General features: G+C 44.3%; 2 protein-coding genes and 1 non-coding gene across 3 annotated transcripts in view; 1 reads left to right on the forward strand and 2 right to left on the reverse strand.

The window, feature by feature from the left end:
• Window positions 1–6433: 6433 nt before the first annotated feature.
• On the reverse strand, window positions 6434–6540 carry LOC122436085. The gene has a single exon (XR_006267856.1). It is a non-coding gene; the product is annotated as a U6 spliceosomal RNA (small nuclear RNA).
• Window positions 6541–8419: 1879 nt separating this feature from the next.
• On the forward strand, window positions 8420–13368 carry TSR2 (TSR2 ribosome maturation factor). The gene is made up of 5 exons (XM_043457604.1): window positions 8420–8551; window positions 8715–8805; window positions 11344–11435; window positions 11988–12161; window positions 12390–13368. The coding sequence occupies exons 1-5, from the start codon at window positions 8468–8470 to the stop codon at window positions 12522–12524; spliced, it is 576 nt and encodes a 191-aa protein (XP_043313539.1). The 5' UTR covers window positions 8420–8467; the 3' UTR covers window positions 12525–13368.
• FGD1 (FYVE, RhoGEF and PH domain containing 1) overlaps window positions 13334–14358 on the reverse strand; it is a 42978-nt gene continuing 41953 nt past the window's right edge. Inside the window, exon 17 of the mRNA XM_043459744.1 lies at window positions 13334–14261. Within this exon, the coding sequence (XP_043315679.1) occupies window positions 13956–14261 (306 nt within the window). The 3' untranslated portion in view covers window positions 13334–13955. The remainder of the gene's footprint in view (window positions 14262–14358) is intronic.

The following is a 14358-nucleotide window of genomic DNA, read 5'->3' on the forward strand; positions in this document are numbered from 1 at the left end:
ATCAACACGGTCATCTTCATCTGAAGGCCTAAGGTAGCCTGAAATGTTCCCTCTAGAGGGATCTAGAAGTGTTTAACCTGGGATTCATGGATTTATAAAGCATCATATATATAATTTGGAATGTCTATGTATATGAATACTAAAAAATTTTATTTTCACCAACCTCCATTTGAAACTTGACATTTTTTCCATAATGAATGTAGGCAACTGACCACAGTAGTATTAGCAGTACATACGACTTTGTCACTAATACACAGATATGTTTCACAGAAGATCTCTTAAAATATTGTTTACATTCATCATTAATTTGAAATCATAGTAGTCATTTAACCTGTTAGTGAAACTGTGTAACTCAGATTGGGACTTGAACCCATATGCTGGGACTCAAATCTGGCCAAAACCCACGATCTTTTGATTGAGATCAAATACCTGGTCTCTGGACTTAATGAAGCTCAGGTTCTTTATATCTCATTGCAGAAAGAATTCAGTGAGATATGAAGTGGTAAGTAAGAAATAGACTTATTTAGAGAGGTACAAATCCATAGAAAGAATGTAGTCTGTTTCAAAAGGGAGAATGGCCTTGGGAGAAACACACTCCACAGAGTGTGGGCCATCTCAGAAGGTGAGAGGCCCCAAAATATGGCATGGTTAGTTCTTATGGGTCAGGTAATTTCATAGGTTAATAATCTGAAGGATTATTCCAACTATTTTGGGGAAGGGACAGGGATTTCTAGGAATTGGGCCATCGCCCACTTTTTAGCCTTTCATGGTCGGCCTCAGAGCTGTCATGGCACTGGTGGGTGAGTCATTTAGCATGCTAATGTGTTACAATGAGCAAATAATGAGGCTCAAGGTCTACTGGATAGTCGACTATTCTGCCATTTGGACCTAGTTGGTTCCAACCAGCTTATGTCATGTCCTCAATGGCTGTCATTCTTTTAAAGTTTGTGCCCTGCTCCTTCCCTCCTGTTTCATTAGTTGTTTTTGTTGTTCAGTCACTAAGTTGTGTCTTTGTGACCCCGTGGATGGTAGCTCACCAGGCTCCTCTGTTCTCCACTATCTCCCAGAGTTTGCTCAAACGCATATTCATTGAGCTGGTGATGCTATCTAGCCATCTCATCCTCTGCTGCTCCCTTTCCTTTTGCCTTCAGTCTTTATCAGCATCAAGGTCTTTTCCTGTGAGTTGGCTCGTCACATCAGGTGGCCAAAGTATTGGAGTTTCAACTTCAGCTCCAATGAATATTACTTCCAATGAGTATTCAGAGTTGATTTCCTTTAGTATTGACTGGTTTGATCTCCCTGTAGTCCAAGGGACTCTCAAAAGTCTTTCTCAGCACCACAATTTGAAAGCATCAATTCTTCGACACTCAGCCTTCTTTATGGTCCAACTCTCACATCCATACATGACTACTGGAAAAACCATTAGTAGATCATGGTATTTAATGCATTAATAAAGACGTATATATACTGGGAATTCCCTGAAGGTCCAGTGCTTAGGACTTGATGCTTTCACTGCTAGGTCCTAGGTTGTATCTCTGGTCGGGGAACTGAGATCCTACAAGGCGTGCTCAAAAAGAAAAGTATGTTACAATAAATGTTTATAGTATTTTGGTAAATTGTATTTTAATATAATTGGTTTCCTCTGTAACTCTATATTTTAGTTTATGCATTTAAGAACATTATTCTGAGAAAAAGTATACTGTCTACACCAGATTGCTAGATGCTAGATGGGTTCAAAGCACAGTTTAGTTCAGTCACTCAGTCATGTCTGACTTTTTGTGACCCCATGAACTGCAGCACACCAGGCCTCCCTGTCCATCACCAACTCCTGGAGTTCACCTGAACCCATTTCCATCAAGTCGGTGATGCCATCCAACCATCTCATCCTCTGTCATCCCCTTCTCCTGCCCTCAATCCCTCCCAGCATCAGGGTCTTTTCCAATGACTCAGCTCTTCGCATCAGGTGGCCAAAGTATTGGAGTTTCAGCTTCAACATCAGTCCTTCCAATGAACACCCAGGACTGATCTCCTTTAGGATGGACTGGTTGGATCTCCTTGCAGTCCAAGGGACTCTCAAGAGTCTTTTCCAACACCACAGTTCAAAAGCATCAATTCTTCAGTGCCCAGCTTTCTTTATAGTCCATCTCTCACATCCATACATGACCACTGGAAAAATCATAGCCTTGACTAGACGGACCTTTGTTGGCAAAGAAATGTCTCTGCTTTTTAATATGCTGTCTAGGTTAGTCATAACGTTTCTTCCAAGGAGTAAGCGTCTTTTAATTTCATGGTGGTAATCACCATCTGCAGTGATTTTGGAGCCCAGAAAAATAAAGTCAGTCACTGTTTGCACTGTTACCCCTTTTATTTGCCATGAAGTGATGGGACCAGCTGCCATGATCTTAAGTTTTCTGAATGTTGAGCTTTAAGCCAACTTTTTCACTCTCTTCTTTCACTTTTATCCAGAGGCTCTTCAGTTCTTCACTTTCTGCCATAAGGATGGTGTCATCTGCATATCTGAGATTATTGATATTTCTCCCAGCAATCTTGATTCCAGCTTGTGCTTCATCCAGCCCAGTGTTTCTCATGATGTACTCTGCATATAAGTTAAATAAGCTTGGTGACAATATACAGCCTTGATGTACTCCTTTTCCTATATGGAACCAGTCTGTTGTTCCATGTCCAGTTCTAACTGTTGCTTCCTGACCTGCATACAGGTTTCTCAAGAGGCAGGTCAGGTGGTCTGGTATTTCCATCTCTTTCAGAATTTTCCACAGTTTATTGTGATCCACACAGTCAAAGGCTTTGGCATAGTCAATAAAGCAGAAATAAATGTTTTTCTGGAACTCTCTTTGCTTTTTCGATGATCCAGTGGATGTTGGCAATTTGATCTCTGGTTCTTCTGCCTTTTCTAAACCCAGCTTGAACATCTCGAAGTTCACGGTTCATGTATTGCTGAAGCCTGGCTTGGAGAATTTTAAGCATTACTTTGCTAGCATGTGAGATGAGTGCAATTGTGCAGTAGTTTGAGCATTCTCTGGCATTGCCTTTCTTAGGTATTGGAATGAAAACTGCCCTTTTCCAGTTCTGTGGCCACTGCTGAGTTTTCCAAATTTAAATTTGTCACTTTCAATCTCAAGGCAAAGTCTCAGGGTTAATTCAGAGGCCTTGGTTTGTTGGAGCCTAGAATTGGGCTCCCTTTGTAGGAATTTCTAGTGGGTCTATTGTGATATTGTGATTTATAATAAAAATGTATATTGGAGAGTCCCTTGGACAGCAAGAAGGTCAAGCAAGTCAATCCTAAAGGAAATCAACCCTGAATATTCATTGGAAGGACTGATGCCCAAGTTGAAGCTCCAATACTTTGGCCACCTGGTGGGAAGAGCTGACTCACTGGAAAGGACTGTGATGCTGGAAAAGATTGAGGGCAGCAGGTGGAGGTGACAGAGGATGAAATGGTTGGATGCTGTCACTGACTCAACGGACAGAAGTTTGAACAAACTCCAGGAGATGGTGAAGGGCAGGAAAGCCTGGCGTACTGCAGTCCATGGGGCCCCAAAGAGTTGGACACGACTGAATGACTGAGCAACAACATTGAGTCTTCAGTTCAGTCGCTCTTTGCGACCCCATGACTGCAGTGCACCAGGCTTCCCTGTCCATCCTCAACTCTCGGAGCTTGCTCAAACCATTCCTAACACAGAGTTCCTAAAACCTTTGGAATTTCCTCTGAGAAGAGTGTGATAAAAGGCCTCTTTTGTTATGTTAATGAAGTGACTTTTTTGTGGAGCCAACCACATGATTAGGGTTGGCACTTTCAGTCCCTCCCCTCTACCTCAAGGAGGGGAGAGAGGCTGGAGTTTGAGTTTAGTTACCAATGACCAATCATCTAATCAATTGTACTCTGTGCTGGAACCTCCATAAAACCCCAAAGGAACAGGTTCTGAGGGCTTCTGGGTTGATGAACACGTGAAGATTCCAGGAGAGTGTCATGCTCAGAGAGCTTGGAATCTCCTTGTTCTCTTCCATTTGGCTGTTCCTGAGTTATATCCTTTTATAATAAACCAATAATCTAGTAAGTAAAATGTTTCTTTGAGTTCTGTGAAACAGTCTAGTGAGGTGAGGGTCATTGGGACTCTGATCTGTGGGCCTGGGCCTGTGGGTCAGAAGCACAGGTGACAACCTGAACTTGGGAATCGGTGTCTGTAGTGTGGGGGCAGGGGTGGTGGAGAGGGTGCGGAGAGAGGCAATCAGGTGACTGAGCCCTTAACCTGTGGGATCTTCTGTGATCTGGCATTATCTCCAGGCTTCCCTGGTGGCTCAGACAGTAAAGAATCTGCCTGCTGGGTTCGATCCCTGAGTCAGGAAGATTCCCCTGGAGAAGGGAATGGTTACCCACTCTAGTATTTTTGCCTGGGAAATCCCATGGACAGAGCAGCCTGGTGAGCTACAGTCCATGGGGTCACAAAGAATCGGACACAACTGAGCTATTTTCACTTTCTTTCTTTCCAGGTTGATAGTATTGTTGCAGAAACCAGTAATCGAGAAACCAAGCACCGCACTCGGAGAGTTGGAGAATTCAGGTTTATTATGCCGATGAGCCCAGAGGAGTTAACACTCTAAGCTCTGAGCCCCAAACAAAGGTGTTACAGATTTTTTTTGGACCTACTATAGTGGGCAACACTAGCTGCTAATAGGCTGGTTTAAACTAAGGAGTTTCACGCACACGGGAACAGAAGTCAAGATGGGGAGGGGGATGCCTGACCTTTACATGGACATGATTAAGCAGGTTGGCAGGGGCTGGACAACTGCAAAGAGCAGGACAAGGGTGAGTGAGATAAACTTCAGTTCCTAGTATTGTAAGTCCCCACTTTCTGAGACTTCGTGAGCTACGCGATCCAGACTTTGCAAGGAGCAAGCTGAGTTACAGAGGCAGAATGAGCAGGAGGTTATGTAAAATTTTAACTTTTCCTCTTCAGTATCAGAATTGAGTTGAATTGTAGGACACCCAGCTGATGTTGAAGAATTGCTTGGTGATGTGGGAAAACCCAAGACACATACACTGCAACTGGTGACTAGAATCTTACCTACTATATGTACGTTTGAGGCTCTGGGAAGTCACTCGAAAGTGGGAAGTCACTCAGAAGTGCTTAACCTCAGTTTCTCCATTTGGGCCTCTTTGAAGTCAATTTAAGTTGGCGAGTCTGTAGGAATGAGTCTCTAGAGCCCCGCAGGAGTTGATGCCTCCTGAGATGATCAGTCTGGGAGTGCTCATGATTATCATCACACATCACATTGTTTTCTGCTTCTGTTTTTTTGTATAGTTTCCTCAGCATTAAAGGCTGTTTCTTTTAGAAACACACTCCTATCCTCATCTACACAAACTTTATCACCTGGCAAAATTCCACTCAAACTTTGAGGCATTATCTCTCAGAGGCTTACCATAATCCCCAAGGCTGGATCAGGAACCCCCTCTGCTGGACTCACATGGGCCCCCGTGCTCCTTTCTCCTCTAGCATTGCACAGAGATGGACTTATCATAAAACTAATAAAATTAAAGCCTCTTCTCCTCACACTTGCAAAGACCACATTCAAGTCCTTGGTTGTTGAGCACTGTAAATTTGAGAAGTACTTAGGACTTGTCACTGTACAACAACAATCAAAATATAATGGAATTTTACACCTCACATGTAAAAAAAAACTATATAGAAGTTTTCCCAAATATAACAGTCTCAAATTTTGTATCACTAATAATGAACTGTGAAGTTGAAATTTTCCTAAACTACCAATAACAAAATATTTTGATCAGTTAAATGGAATTTAATTAAATTGAATTCCTTTTATTCTTTCTTGAAAATGTTATTATAAAATAATTGTTCTTTGCTTACAGAAGGATATCAAAGTGCACCCAAAAAAGAAAAAAAGGAAACATTAGTAGAGAGATGAGTTAGGCAATTAATAACAATATTTTATTTTTCTAGTTTTGAGGATGTTTTGTGGCACTTTTCAGTTTTTTAAATTGGAATTTGTAAATTCTAAAATTTCTTTGATAAATCTAAATTGCTTTCACTTAAATTTGTACTATTTTTCTTAAAGACAGCTTTCAAAATTCTGTCAACCTCAGGCCTTTCAAAATCTGCATTCACCCTCAGCACTGATCATAGTCTATGGTCCTGACAATCTTGCACACCAGACTGTAAGCTCCTTGAGCATCTGACCAAACCCTGTGACCCAGCAGCACTCAGCACAGGACCAGACACAGAAGCACCAGTACTGTTTGCTAACCTAGTCTAGCCCAAAGTTTGCATCCTTTGCTGTGAGAGGGAATCACCTATAACACTTTTCTAAAAACAATTTTATTTAGATATTATTTATATACTATAAACTTCACCCATTTATTTTATTTATTTATTTTTTTGGTTTGGCATAGTTTATTAAAAATATGGAACGCTTCATGAATTTGCGTGTCATCCTTGCACAGGAGCCATGCTAATCTTCTCTGTATCGTTCCAATTTTAGTATATGTGTTGCCGAAGCGAGCACAACTTCACCCATTTAAAAAGTACAATTAAATGGTTTTTGGTTTATTTTCAGAGTTGTGCAACTATATTTGTTTGCTAGAGCTGCCATAAGGAAATACTCCAGACTGGTGGTTTTAACAACAAAACTTTATTTTCTCAAAGTTCTAGAAGCTAGAGGTTTGAGATCAAGGTATTGCTAGGTTTGGTTTCTTATGAGGCCATTTTCCTTGGCTTGCAGATGTGTGTTCACATGGTCATCTCTCTGTGCATGCATCTGGTGTCTCTCTCTGAATCTCCTCTTTTCTTTTTTTTTGGCCTTGCCACACTTCTTGTGGGATCTTAGTTCCCCGACCAGGGATCAAACCCCCCTGTGTCCCCTACAGTGGAAGCTTGGAATCCTAAATGCTGGGCCATAATCTTCTCTTCTTCTAAGGTCACCAATCATATTGGACTAGGGTTCACTGTATGACCTCATTTTACCTTAATTATCTCTTTAAAGACTCTGCCTCCAGATACAGTCACATTCTCAGGGGGTAGGGCTTGAACATATCAATGGAGGGGGGTGGGCGGAGAGGACAGGACTCAGGCCCTAACAGCAGCTGTCACCACATCTAATTTCAAAACATTTTCATTTTCACTAAAAGAAACCCTATACTCCTTAGGAGTCAGGCCCCATTTTCCCCCTTCCCCTATTCCTAGGCAACAATTAATCTATTTTCTGTCTCTATAGATTGGCTTATTCTGTACATTTCAGATAAATGATACCATACAATATATGCGCTTTTTTTGACTAGCTGGGAGTGATGTCACCTCTTTCATTCCTGATTTCAGTAATTTGAAATTTCTCTTTTTTTTTTACTTAGTCAGTCTAGCTAAAACTTTGTCAATTTTGTTGATCTTTCCTAAAGACACTACTTTTGGTTTTACTGATTTTCTCTATTGTTTTTCTACTTTCTGTTACATTTATTTCCTCTCCAATTTTATTATTTCCTTCCTTCCTTCTGCTTGCTTTGGGATTACTCTATTCATTTTCTAGTTTCTGAAGGTGGCAGATCAGGCTATTCATTTAAGGTTTTTCTTCTTTTTTAATAGGGACATTTATATCTGTAAGATTCCATTTAAGCATTGCTTTAGCTGCACCTCATAAATTTTGGTGTGCTGTGCCTTAGCTTTCAAATTATTTCAAGATGTCTTCTGTTTTCCCTTATGATTTTTTTCTTTGACCCATTTGTTACTTAGAAGTGTGTTAAAATACACATATTTGTTAATTCCACAAACGTCTTTCTGTTATTGAATTCTAATTTCACCCCACTGTGGTTGAAGAACAATCTTTGTATGGTTTTAATCCTTTTAAACTTATTGAGGGCTGCTTTAGAACATAACATATGGTCTGTCCTGGAACATGTTCCACTTGCACATCAGAAAAATGTGTATTCTGCTGCTGTTGGGTGGAGTGTTCTGAATACATTATTAAATGCAGATTTGTAGGCATTGCTACCTGAGGTTGCTGTCCAAGGGCCTGAAATCTACATCCTTAATAAGTTCCCCACATCTTCTCTGCGCATTACCCTTGTGTCCCGAATTCATGGACCTAGGCGTCCTCCACTCCTGGCTTCCTTAGATTTAATTACAGGTGAGTAACAGTGTTGGTTGGTGAAGGAAATGGCAACCCACTCTAGTATCCTTGGCCTGGAAAATCTCATGGACAGCGGAGGCTGGTGGGCTGCAGTCCATGGGGTCGTGAAGAGTCGGGCACGACCGAGCGACTAATGCTGACTTAACAGCGTTGGTGTCATCGATTCCTCGACAGACTTTTCTATTGCTCTTGTCTTGCTATCAGGTCAGCGGAAAAGCGAATCTGCATCCTCAAGCTCGGCTTCCGACTCCTTCTGTCTGGGCGGTACTGCGCAGGTATTGGCCCGCCTGGGGGTCACGTGGTCCGCGGCCGAATGATGGCGGACGCTGGTGAAGATTCGCGAGCCCTCTTCGGAGCTGCAGTCCGCGCGGCGCTGGAGGCCTGGCCCGCCTTGCAGGTGAGCGGAGCCGCAGCTGGGATAAAGATTAGGGACCGGGAGAGAACAGGAGTTGGTTTAGCGAGCCGCCTGAGGCTTGGTTGGGCGGCATAAAAAGGGGAATTCTGCGCCACTGCAGGCTGGCTCCCGGACTGACGTGGTGGGCTTGGGTCTGTATTCGCAGATCGCTGTGGAGAACGGCTTTGGAGGTGTGCACAGCCAAGAGAAGGCTGAGTGGCTCGGGGGTGCAGTGGAGGAGTATTTCTTCCGCAACGGTGAGTGAATGTAAGGCTCTGGGACTTGTCTCTGTGGGGGCGTGAGGAGGAGGAGGCCGCCGATTCTGAGGAGGCCGCCGATTCTGAGGAGGCCGCCGATTCTAGTGAGTCCGCACTTCTTGAGCAATTGTCGGTTGGTACCTGAGGGCGAGGTGGAATGAACGCAGGCTTTGAACTCAGAATCCTGAGTTCGAATGCCTCATGGGCCGTGCCATTGACTCAAGGTATCATGCTGGACAAGGATTATCGCCTCGCCTCGGTACTCAGTTTCCTAATTTGTAAAATGGATGTAAAAGTATCTACCAGCGCGATCCTATAGAAACATATTAGTCGCATCATGTAATTTAAAATTTTTCAGCCGCCACGTTAATAAAGTAAAAAGAAGCAGATGAAATGAACTGCCCACCTCAATGGATCCAAAATATTTCAACATGTAGTCAGTATAAAACGCTATTAATAAGATGTTTTACATCCTTTTTTAGTATTAAATTTTCAAAATCTGGTGGGTATTTTGCAGCTTTAGCACGTCTCATTGTTTTTTTTTTGCCTAGCCACATTTTAAGTGCTCAGTAACCACATTTGACTATTTGGACAGCAGAGATCTACATCTTTGATGCACCTTGAGGGTCGTATAAGAACAAAGGGTCCTACAGGGAGTCTTTTACAAAATAAGGTTTTTTACAGATTTCTTCATTTAGTTTTTTAGTCTTGGAGGTGACATTAGGCGGAGTCCTTTCTCTCAAGAAAATTTACCATCTAGTGAGAGATCCAGATAAGTAAATAGGCATTTGCAGACAGGGTGATAGGTGTTCTAATAATGAGGAGCTCAGGATGCTTGGGTAATGTGAGCTGGAGGAAAAGGAGTCTTTTGGAGATCTTTAGGGAGTGGTGGTGATTGGGTTGAATCTTACGGGATGAGAAGGAGTTAACAAGGAGGGGAGGCAGAGAGAGCAACACTCAGAAATAAGTCCTGTGGTATGAGGAGATTATGCGTTATATTTGGAAAGTGGTAGGGAGCTCAGTGTTAGAGTAGGGATGTGTGTGTGTGTGCTTGTGGGTATGTGGAAGGGAGGAGTGGTGGAGAATGAAGATGGGAGATGGGGAGGCTCCTGGAAAAAGAGTGAGACGTGGAAGGCCTTATGTGCCTTTGATTTTTGTCCTTTAGGCCAGCGTTTGCCAGAATGCATGCTTTGGAAGACTAGTTCTATCAGATGTTCAGTGAAGAAAAAACTTCTCCAGTCAAATTATATAAGGAAAGCTCTTTTCTTCAGCTCTTACTTAAGAGTCACAGTAATCATTAACATAGTAAAGGCTTGGATAAGGACAAGAACCACCGAAAAGAAACCTGTTTACCTTTGTTTCCCTTTAGTTTTCTTTGAATAACTTCCCTTAAAATCCAGGAGGCCAGTTATTTTTCAAAAGCAGAATATAAAACACTGCAGTTAGGTGATTAAAAATTCATGAGCAGGATCTAATAGGATGGGGTTTTCTGGCTAGAAAGTTCAGAAAGTAGTGCGGAGCGTGGACTTTAGAGGGAAAGACTAAGGAGAGGGCTGTTTCTGTCTAGAAAATGATGAGGCCAGAACTAGGACATTAGTCATGGGAAAGAAGGGATGGCTCTAAGGAAATTGTTTGACTGTAGATGGGGAGGGAAAATGGGGCAGGTTTCTAGTTTGAGTCACTGGGTGGCTTAGTTGCCTTTCATGGACTAGAAGAACACTGGAGAATGAAAATTAGGTTTGGAGGGTAAGATGATGAATCTGGCTTTGGATATGGAGGGTCTGAAGCACCTGTGGAACAGGTGGAGCGTAGCCTGGGTTGGAGACTGATTTGGGGGGCATTAGAATGGTAGGGAAAGTGAAGGGGGTGAATGAGTTCTCCCAGAGGGAAGAGAGAGCAAGGAGCTTTGTGGAAGACTTTCTTGAATTATTTTCTAATTCAGAAAAAGTAGAGCATGGGCCCATAAGGTAACTGAAGCTGAGAGAGGAAGTCTCAGCTAAAGTCATACAATAGGACATTGAGGTCAAGGCTGTGATGATTTCATCATGGCAAGTACTGAACATCCATTTCTTCTTACCTATCCCATTGGTCTGTGGCCTCCTGTGTCGGTGGAATGCCTGTGCTAGGCATTGTTTGGGTGACTTCTCATAACAGACCTTCAAGGAGGTTACCATTAACCTCACTTTGCAGAAGAGAAAACAGGCTTGGAGATGAGTAACTCACATGCTCAAGGTCACGTGGAGAGGAGGCTGGTTAAAATAGGCCAGCTGAAAAGGTGAGTGTGGATGGAATGCTGCAGGAATAGAGGACTTGGAAGAATGCAGGAGATTGGAAATTAGGTATTTAATGTTTGTTTCTTTTTCTTTTTAAAAACCATGTTAAAACCTGGAATGTAGAACACTTTAGCAAATAAAAGGCTCATTAAATCTTTACCCACCAATCAGATGTGGATCCACCAAGTAGGTACTTAAGAGTAGTGGGCAAGGGTGATGAAGTTGGCTGGTCTTTGACCAGAGGACTTTATCCTTTCATACTCAGCTGACTTGGAGCTAGATGAGGTGGAGGACTTCCTCGGGGAGCTAATGATGAACGAGTTTGATACAGTTGTGGAGGATGGGAGTCTGCCCCAGGTGAGCATGTCATGGATACAACTACCATCTTCCTGCCTGCAGCCTTTCTTCTCCCTGTCTGTTTTAGATGAACACTTTTGGCTGTAACCATTCTTTTCTTGAGTCCTGTGCAAGAACTTGACCTCCTGTTGCCTAAAGGAAAGTCTAGTCTTCCCAGGCCTTTCAAATCCTACCTGTATTATTTCTCTCCATGTATCATTCTCAGTCAGGTCTGTTTGTCACCTCCATCTCAGGGGCACAACCAGGCAGGTACATTTCCAAATGTTCTGGTTAACATCACTACTCCTGCTAGGATTGCCTTCCCTTTTTACGTCTTCTGTCTTTCAAACCCAGTTCTAGTGCCTTCCGTGCTAGGAGGGCCTCCTTCAACACTTCAGGCCCTTAATGAGCCCTTCATATGTGGTTGCTTCATTAGTCAACTCCTTGGGGGAGGAAAGATCCCCATTCTCTTCTGGAAAATTCCAGACCCCTCCCCACTCTTGCTGCAAACACGAGCTGGTTGTATTGTAGGTTCTCTAGAAAATCGAAGTTGGTTGAATGTTTTCTTGGTAGGTGAGCCAGCAGCTGCAGACCATGTTCCACCACTTCCAGAGGGGTGATAGGGCTGCTCTGAAGGAGATGGCCACTCTCATCACCCAAAGAAAGTGCAAGGTCAGAGCCACTGCACTGACGACAGCCGGAGAGACTGATGAGGACAATGATGCGAACAGCATGGAGCAGATGGAGGTGAAAGGGGTGCAACTCTTGGGTGTGGAGATGTAGATATTTTCAGTCTTCTGGGAGATTAGCTAATTTCACAGGGAACTTATGGGGGTGGTGGTTGTTGTATTAGTCATAAAGGGCAGGAAATTTTCCCAAGGTCACACAGCCAGTCCTGGCAAAGCTAGGAGAGCCTGGGTCTCCATTGGCCATAGCTGGGGGTTTATTTAGCTCTCTCTTGTATTTCTCCTCTAGGTTGCAGCTACGAATGATGGGGCAGCTACAGATGGGGTCTGCCCCCAGCCTGAACCCTCTGGTCCAGACTCCCAGACTATTAAGGAAGAGGATATAGTGGAGGATGGCTGGACCATTGTCCGGAGAAAGAAATGAACGGGGCTGGAAATGGTCTGGGTTCTTGTATGCTAGTTGTTTGGGATTTGTTTGTAGGTTTTTTGTTGGAGGGTTGCAGACCTGTGGACTGGTTATCCCATATCCACCCTTTCCCTCATTCCCTTGTCCAGCTTCTTCCAGGGGAAGAAGAGCCCAAGTGTTCTTGGACTTGGGGTGGTCTGAATGATGAGGCCTGATTTCCCAGCAAAGTGCCTCTTGGGTGCAACCAGTGTGAAGAGGGAGGGATGAGTGGGTGTGGGAATGACTGGAGGGGAAGCTAAACGCTGGTTGATAGTAGGCAGGTGAATGTGTGAAGGGAGAGAGCCAGCAGGAGAACCAATATTTCTGCTGGGTAAGGAGTGGTGAGATGAGCTTGCAAATAGAAGAGAGATTAGTTGAAGCTATGAATGAAAGTAGCTGTGGTACCTCTCCCTCCCCCGCCCCCACATAGAGCAGCTCTGTGCTCCCGAACCTCCCAGGGATGTTTCCTTCCTGCAGCCCAGGGTCCAGCCCTAGGTTCCTTCAGGATGTCTAAGACCTTGTCTAGGCAGTGAGCTCAGGGGACCTGGGCTTTGTTTTCTGTCTCCTCCAACCTCTTTCCAGACACCTCATCCCATCGAAGTCACCTCAATAAATAATACCTTATTGTTTAATTTGTGGCTTGACCTGTGAGTAGTCTTGGAAGCATCCTTCTGGGAGCTGAGCTTCAGAGCTCAACAAGGGAGCAGTTTCTGGGCCTATCCTAACAACCTGGTACTTTGGACAAACAGATGCACAAATGGAGCACAGCCACGCTCTGAAAGTTTCCGTAAGCTTGAAATAAACTGTATTTTTCTTTAAAAAACAAAACAGAGTATTCTTTGTCCTCCCCCGTGTTCCCCTGTCCTGCCCAGTGGCCCTGCCATGGGTCTAGACGATAAAATACTGGGTAGCCCTGGGGGCCAGGTAGAAGCTGTAAGCCATGGGAGGCAGGAGGGGTCTGGTCACCACCCCACATAGCATCATACATATGAAGACACTGGTTGAAAGGGCAGGGGTGGGCCAGAGCCATGGGGTCTGTGGCAGAGCTGGCACTTGAATCCAGATCTCCTGCCTTTGGTGCTTTGGAGGGAATTGGGTGGAGGCAGGATCTGTAGGGTATTGAGGGGTTGGGGGAAAATGGCCTAATTCAGGCAGGTCTAGCAACAGCCCCCACCCTCCCTGGGGGGACAGGGTTTAAAAAAAATTAACCACACTGTACGAATATTTTTTAAAAGCCCAGGTTTTGTGAAAAGATGAATTAAAAAAACCCGAGACCCAGCATTCAGGATTGAAAGTGCCCATGATGGGAGTTCAAGTATTGACTGAGCTGGGAGGGTGGGAGCTGGGGCCCTTAATTGGACATGGGCAGCTAGAGTGTGGGGCAGAGGGTCCCAGTTACCCACAAACCCTCTAGGTCTTATCTCGGGTCTGAGGGGCTTCGGAGGGTTCAGCAGTGGCTGCTGAAGCTGCCACTGGCACCTCCTCCATCTCCCTGTCCTCAGACAGTGTGGGCCCTGGGCAGAACGTGTCCCCACGGCCTGCCCGGCCAAGCACAGCCATCCAGCGCCGCTGTAGCTCCTCTGTCTCAGGACTGAAGTACCAGCTCAGGTGGCTCTGGGTGATCTTGAAGACATGCCTTCTGTCGGGCCGCTCCCCTGCCTCAGGAGGCCCCACCTCAAAGCCAATGAGGGGCAGGCTGCGCTGCGCTTTCACATCCTGGAGAATAGGGACAGAGCTAGGGTCACCTTGGGGTTGGGCTTCTCACTGGTTTTGCATCTTCTAAACCCCTTTTTTTCTTTCCCTGCTCAAGAAC

Source organism: Cervus canadensis, chromosome X (assembly GCF_019320065.1).
Source record: "Cervus canadensis isolate Bull #8, Minnesota chromosome X, ASM1932006v1, whole genome shotgun sequence".
In the NCBI taxonomy this organism is placed as follows: Eukaryota; Metazoa; Chordata; class Mammalia; order Artiodactyla; family Cervidae; genus Cervus; species Cervus canadensis.